The 7,993-nt window shown below is 36.4% G+C and overlaps 1 protein-coding gene across 6 annotated transcripts in view; it reads right to left on the reverse strand.

Moving 5' to 3' along the window:
- Nucleotides 1-7,354, reverse strand: part of LOC126923318 (thyrotroph embryonic factor) — a 100,369-nt gene extending 93,015 nt beyond the window's left edge. Inside the window, exon 1 of one of the 6 annotated variants that reach the window (XM_050736672.1) lies at nucleotides 6,468-7,354. In XM_050736672.1, the coding sequence (XP_050592629.1) occupies nucleotides 6,468-6,846 (379 nt within the window). In that variant the 5' untranslated portion in view covers nucleotides 6,847-7,354. The remainder of the gene's footprint in view (nucleotides 1-6,467) is intronic. The other 5 variants (XM_050736671.1, XM_050736673.1, XM_050736675.1 and 2 more) reach the window with 5 other exon arrangements.
- Nucleotides 7,355-7,993: the final 639 nt, after the last annotated feature.

A 7,993-nucleotide genomic window follows, 5' to 3' on the forward strand; every position in this document is an offset into this window, starting at 1 on the left:
TGTTCCACGGCATTAAATAATACAAATTACAAATTGTCTTATTATTCTATTCAGTCTTCGACAATTATTAAAATGTATTCTATAACCTACAATCTGTAACTCGTTAATTCTTTAATATCATTAGTTGATGAATTATTATGCAACAGAGCTCTGCTGATATTTATCGCAGTACAAAATGAATAAATTAACAATCAAGTGAATAGCAACTTACAATCTGTAACTCGTCAATTCTTATGAGATTTATATTGATATTTATTCCAGCGCAAAGTGAATAATTAAATAACGATTAAGTAAATGGTAATTTTACGACACGCAGGAATTACGTTGGACCTATTCCACCCCCGAACCCACAGGAGATTAATTATTGTTGATTACTGTATTATTACTGTTACTTATTATAATCGCTACAATTATTATTATCATTATCACATCTTTCAGATTTCATATTTTCATTATAACTTTTTAATTATGTATCGTATTAATTATTCTATACTAATTGAGAATTATATTTCTGATATTTAGCGAAACAAATTGTTTTCGTTTACTACTTATTTTGCATTTTCTATTGTATTATATAAGAAATGTAGTATATATCATCACGAAAACTAAAAAAGGATATATAGTGAAGTCTTTGATTATTCGAGTCCGGTTTAACCAAAATTCCGTATTATTCGAAGCACTTTGAACTTTACCATGATACATTTCACTTCTATCGCAAATTTAAAACGAATACGATAAAAGAATACAAATATGTAAACAGTCAATGTAGCCTTAAAACACTTGATCAAATTTCCAATCAATTAAATATAACCAATTCGACCAATGAGTAATATATATAATATGAATAATAAATAATGGAACTTAAATACATGTACAATATCGTTCTTTTTATAACCTTATTGCACGATTTAGTAACAACCATGCACCCTTCCGTATTATTCCTAGGTTCGTGTCCACATTACGATCGAATAATCGAGATTCTACCGTGTTTATTATCGAACACAAGAAAATAGATATCAGATCCAAGATGCTATTATATAATTAAGAAACGAGAAAAGTCCAAGAAAAGTTCCAAGAAAAATTCCTGGATCGTGGAAAGAGGTAAAAGAAAAAGATCGATGGACTTTCGCGCACACTTAGCGGATACTGGCCACACGATTTGAATAAAAGAATAACATAAAAGTACAGGACAGGCCAGTAGAAGACAGTACAGCTGATGGAAATGGCGAACGATTAGATACGGTTTTCATGTACCGCCACTCCGGATGATGGACGTTGCTGTTTATTTCACCGACGGGATTATCGTGAATTTCCATGGGAGAAAAATAACCGCGTGCATGCATTGCCACGTTATTCGTAACGGTCTCCTGCTATGAAAACACTCGTTCTTTCGGTTTATTTCGACGACGCTGTCGAAAAATGTACACAGATCTGAATAATTCCAGAATGTGGAACGAGAAGATGCAGAAAAATAGGGATAGCTTTATGTGTGGACTGGCAGACGAGTCTATCCGGCTTTACAACGACCCATTTCTTGGAAACTTGATTAACTTTTTGTAAACTACATATGAAGGCAGGACCTCCTCTCTCTCTCTCTCTCTCTCTTTGCGTTATATAATTTTGTATGTACATTTCTTTTTTTTCCAAGTTTCATTTTTCTTCAAGATTCATGCTTTAACCATAGATAGTATTAGTATAATGAAATTTTTACATCACATTAATTATCTTGATACTTAGTTGGACCTTCGACATATTTTTATATGTCGCTTATGTAAGCATAAATATGTTTACAATGAGTATTCGTATTTTTATACTAACATTTTATAAAGCACCTAACGTTTAAGCGTCTTGTCACTTCTATATGCACTTTTTAATTGGTTTCGAATTTTACCAATATAACCGTGATAGAGGTGTCTCGTTACACTTATTACGCATATGGTTGTTCATTTAAATGTAAAAAAGTTCGTACGATGATAGTGGAAGAACGAGCAAAAGGTAAGATTTGGAAGTTACCAGGTTGCTGGAATTATTAATTAAAAACGTTAAAACGTAGCTAGTGATTGTTCATTTAACTTCATCCTTTGTGTCTCGCGAAGCGAAAGCATCACCATATAACCTTCTCAATGTCTGCATTTCTTATTACACCAACATCTGAACCTTCGTTCCTCTTTGTGTTTCAATTTCACACTATTTTTCGATAAAAGATTATATTAATCGGCCTTTTGTAGAACAATTTCTCTGCAACTTGTCGAGTTTGACGTGCCAAGCAGATTCGATACTTCTGAAGAAGAATTAACGTGAATGCACAGGAACGACAAAGAGCAAAATTAATTGTTTATCTTCACATTTCATCGATGTTTTATCATGGCTTCAATTTGACACACGAGGGTTAAATAAATTTATTAAACAAACAAACGAAAAATTTAACAGTATTATAGTAAATAATAATAAATAAATCACCTTTGATATTTGCAATCCCCAATGGAAACAATAAAATCTAGCAAAGAATCGACAACGAATTAGCAGCTCTATTGCATTAAATCGATATAAGATCAAAGAATCGAGCCCACCGGCGGCCACGCGATAATCATTATGATCGAAGGCAATCTTGCAGAAAATGACCATCGTAACCTGTAATGAGCCACTTCCTTCGGTCATAGTAGCCAAGTTAAGCAAGCGGGTTACACAGCTTAACCCTACCACGATCCTCCAATTTTTATAGTTCAACCTTGTTCTTCTTATTTTAGCAAATAGAAAAGATTTCTAACATTTTAGAAAGATGTTTAATTTTGAAGGATTAAAATGCGAAATTATGCATATCCATAAGGCTTTTTTCACCTTTTGTCCAACCTGAAGATACTCTTTAACCCTTCGGTCGCGTATGTTTTGTGACGTTTAATGACGATTACTTGGCGATTACGATCAACTGCAATTTTTCCAACATTATTTTACACATCATCTAGTAAATTAATTCTTCTAACTTGTCGAAAGAATTCACATTGATTGGCCCAATATTAAAGAAGTCATTCTGCTTTAAAAAGCGCGCCAATACTTACGTTCCTAACTGTGTATATGTACTTATTAACAGAATAAATGCGATTTAGAGCGATAAGCGTGATTATTTCGATCTTTGTATTTCCTACACTTTTTAGAATATCCTCAAATTATCAATATATCGTATATTGTCGATATTTCAAAGTTCTAAACTAGAAGGATCAATGTGTATTATCAATACAATATTGTCAATAAATACTTATAATAAATATTTATACCAAATTTTGTCAATATCATCAACAAGTATTTGCAATAAATATTTATAACAGATTCTATCGATAATATTGCATCTATAATATACATCGATCCTTTTAGTTAATAAGCTTGAAACATTGACGATATACATATATCGATAATCTATGGACACCCTTAGAGCAGCATCCAATAACACATGTGCGTTATCTAACCTAAAGTAGTCGGTAATAATCTTGCAGTTGATGCGACTCTAAATAACAATTTATTCTAAAGAACACCGACATTCAAAACCAAGAAAAAAAGAGAGAAGAGAAAAGAAAAGAAAGAAAGAAAAGGAAGCGAAGGAACAATTTTGACAGAGCTAGACACTTGGGGGCGTCAGCATGACGGAGATGCGACACGAAAGACGCGGGTTTTCTGAGAGGAACGTTTGCGTAACCGAGAGCCACCGACGCACATACACATAATCTATGGAAGTTACAGGCTCTTACGTATCCAACGGGCCGAGAAACAAAAATGTCGACGAAAACGACTCGATCGACTCGAGTAAATCCACCCTGTCTGGTAGACTGTCACGAAGGGATGAACACGAGGAACGAAGAAGAAGAAGAAGAAGTTTCGACCCAACCGTCGCTGAAAACGAACGCTGAATTATTCATAGGGAATCTGTTGCTTTTATTCGACACCCCTGCGTTGTCGTTTGTACTTTGAATTTATTTAGGAAAAACCGATAGAAACGGTTTGCATCGATGAAAATCGTGCGTGTAACGTTGATTAGAGGGTTGGCGATGGAATTTTATTACACATACGTAGACACTATTATGCAGAGTCGACTAAAAAATTTGATAAGTTTCACTGGAGTTATTAGGGGGAAATTTTGAAAGATTCGTGCGGTAGATTTTGAACTTTGCAGAACTCGAGGGACTATCGTTGTTGTTAAAAATAAATAATAGTATATTTTGATAAGCAGCTTTTAGGAAAATATTCTGTTGAGAATTTCTTTGACGCGAACTTTAAGCTTCGACCTATTAATATTACAAGTAAATGATAAGTAATAAAATTTGATAAACGATTGGAATGTTTTAAAGGGAAGATTTGTCGAGAGCTTCTTGGGGAAGTTTGGAGAACTCGAAAAATTACTTTTAATATATCAATAGACAAAATATAATATTTATTATATGTAAGAATAACTGATGTTAGTATTTAATGATATTATTCTTTATTTGTACATTTTATCCTGAAATATGCGTCGCTAAAAGTAGCTAAATTCGACGTAACGTTAACAAGAAAAATTACAGCCTTTTATTATGAGCAAAGAAGAGTTCAATAATGAGAACTCAAAAAGACATTTCGTTATAAATTTACCAATGTAGATATAACGTTTAAATTTAATGTGATAGTAACGTTTCGACCTTTGGAAGAATGAAAATAGAAAAAAGAAAGAAAATTCGATTTAATCTGTATAACAAGACGACTCGCCAATTATGCGATATAATTCACTCCATGTTTATTAGGAACATATTAGATATCGATTATTGTAATCGATGATCTGTTCGGTTTTTCAACCGCATTCATTCGACGCTACCAAGAGATTTAGCCTGCAAGAAACGCGATCCTCCAGGGTATAACCAGGCCAAAATGTACAAGAACAGAGAATGGGATTTTAATCAGGACGATATACACGAAAGAGATGGTAAACTGCCCGACGTTATTAATTCCTTGAGAAAGATCGAGCCATTTGGTGATTGACGTCGCGTGACGTTCAACCACGCCGTCGCTTATGTAATTTTGCGGCGAATCCTCCAGGGTTGCGAGCAGGATAATAACTATACGGAAGCCAAGGACAAGATTCGGTAGAATCCGAACAATCGCGAAAAGAATTCGCCGAATTTTTCTTTCGAATATTTCTTGATAATAAGGATAAAATAAATCTTTCAATAATAATTCTTAACAATCGGTAAATTTTCATGGAAAATATCAGTCGCAGAGGCTCATTTACCGTTTGAATCAAGGATATCGATCGGGAAACGTAAAGAAAATTTGCGATAAAACCACACGATTAAAAGATTTCGATGTTCAAATCTTTCGGCTAGAAATAAAAATGTAAATTAATATAAGAAACTGAAAAGGTATTAGCATTAAGATAATACGTTACACAAAAAACAATTCTACATGCAAGTTTCTGCAAGCGTATGGTTTACATCGATACAACGTATATTTCTCACATACTTATTCCTGGCTTCCCATTATTATTTAAAACAATCACACGCTTGGCAAATCAACGACGTGAAATTTTTGCGAAAAATAGAATCTTTGTGGAAAAATAACGTTATGAAAATTATTTGCACGTATGCACCTCTATTTAAATAATCAGATGCTTCCCGGGTAAAAATCAGCGCATTACGCAGCCATTTCACGGACCACGTCGTGTGTCCGCTACTCTGCGTACAACCTTACGACCGTGCATTGAGAATCGCCTGTTCGTACACGCCCTTATTTCCAAATACACACGTCTATTACCTTCGTTGAAACAATTATTCGAAAATTACTCAAATCTACCTACCGCGCGTTGCTGGAAAGCAGACTTTCTTTCGGTATCGTTTCTTTGCGCGTTTCGTTCGACCAATACGCCTCCTTACGTTTACGACTGTGTCGAGTCTATACGAAATAACCAATCATATAAAATAACACAATTTACGCGATGGTCTTTACGCGCGGTTTTTAGTTCACGCGGCCAGAAAATACATTTTGCTAGAAGTTTTCAAAGTAACAAGTGCATACAATAGCTATTCGGCGATGTTAGAACGCGTCAGTGCTGTATGAGATAAAGATAAGAGCACATTACGTTGCGGCAGTCATCGTATGTGTACATATTTTTCTCTTTCCTACTGACAGCCTTTATTCTCGAGGTTTTTATTCAAATTTTCATCCAAAACGAGTCCACGTGGAACAGTTAGTCCGCGTAAATTGAGGAACGAGTGCACGTTTAAACTACGCGTAATAACACGCTAGTCTTCTTTCCAGCAACCCACACCTTCACACTCATACCTGTACTCACCGGCTCACGAAAATACTTCAGGCGACGTAACAGGTGTTGAAATACTTTCATGAGTACCTGTACCTCTAGAAATATCCCTTGTCATACGCAAGTAACTACGCAAATACCTAACAATGCACGGTCCGTAACGAGAAGCCATAAAGAAATTAGTATTGGATACCTGTTCGGTCGTAAGGAGCGGCTCTCCTCGGCGCGGTTTGTCCCTTAACAGGGTGGAACTGGTGCTGTTGGTGTAAGGGTGGCGTCTGGGCGGGTTGTAACTGCATATGATACTGCTGAGAAGTGGAATAGTGGGCGGATGCGTTCGCCGTGGATGCCGCCAACGATTGTTGTTGATACTGGCCTGGCGTCTGATACTGATTAAGATGATTCGGATGATGATAGTGAGGATGGGAATGAGTGTGTGGCTGACCCGTAGCTGGACTGTGAGGGTGTGAATGAGAATGCGGGTGAGAGTACGGGCCACACCAGGTATAATATTGCTGCCAGGAAGCGGCGGCATCCACGCTCGCCATCCCATCGCCTTCTTCGCTTCCCATTCGGACCACGGCCAACGATCTCTCCTCGATGCCAGTTTAAAACACTCCGATCATCTATCTCTCTTTCCACTCGCACGATTCACTAAATACACGCGTTCCCCCTTTCCTCTGTTGCTTTTTTGTTTACGCGTTTCAACAAACTCTCAATTCCTCGTTGGATTCTTCAGAACTGTCTATCGATAGTTCGTAGACTATTCGTCCTCGAGGGAATGTCTTCTCTGATTTATGTTCACACTTGCAGATACACTATGAAATTTTTATGCGTTCGGTATTTGCAGCTTGAGCAGAACACTGAAATTTGTTGAGGATACCGAGGCGATGGTATTCCTGTGTTTTATGCGAAAATTATTAACCGTGTAACGGAGCACAAGGGTTCAATGTATGGGGAAAGGTACACAGTATCAAAAGCTAGTTCTCGTTCCTACTAGTACGCGAGTGATTAATACGAACGAATAATACGGTTCTGCGTAACATATTTTGAAATCATGTTGTTTGCTTAATTTTCGCCGACGTTCTGAGACATTAATGCTCGTCGACGTTCAGTGCGCAGACAGTTATTTTTCAGAGCTGACTTGTTGTTTCTCAGTTTCTCTAATTCAAATAATATACTATCTCTTCTTACTGATGTGTCGGGCAACGATATTCCTTGCGCTACGAATCACAATATTTTTATTCTTGCGAATTATCAACCAGTGTTACTATACTACTATAAAAAAGACTTCCCTATTCATCATCGTTGCATTTATTCCATTTACACTGTAAATCTCTTCCTGTTCATTTGAATTTAATCAAATTTGGTTTAAAATTCAATAAAAAATATAAAACAAACTTATTGCCGGAGCGGTACCGCACAGTCCTTCTATTTTCCCTACTAGAAATGTTTGTTAAATTCGCGAAGGAGACGCCGAATCTAACGACGAATTTTCACGAAAATTACACAGCTCGACCGCAGGATATTACGTCGATTTTAATCGAAGGAACGACGCACGAGACGCAATATCGAGAAACGAGCACGGCATGCGAGTCGCCAAGGACCCGCACATAAACCTTCGGCAAAGGATCGAGAAACAATACCTCTTAGCCAATGTTAATACATCGTGATATCCCCTGCCCACGCCAGTTTCACCAGACTATAAATTTTTCATGC

The sequence above is a fragment of the Bombus affinis genome, chromosome 13 (genome assembly GCF_024516045.1).
Source record: "Bombus affinis isolate iyBomAffi1 chromosome 13, iyBomAffi1.2, whole genome shotgun sequence".
Classification (NCBI taxonomy): domain Eukaryota; kingdom Metazoa; phylum Arthropoda; class Insecta; order Hymenoptera; family Apidae; genus Bombus; species Bombus affinis.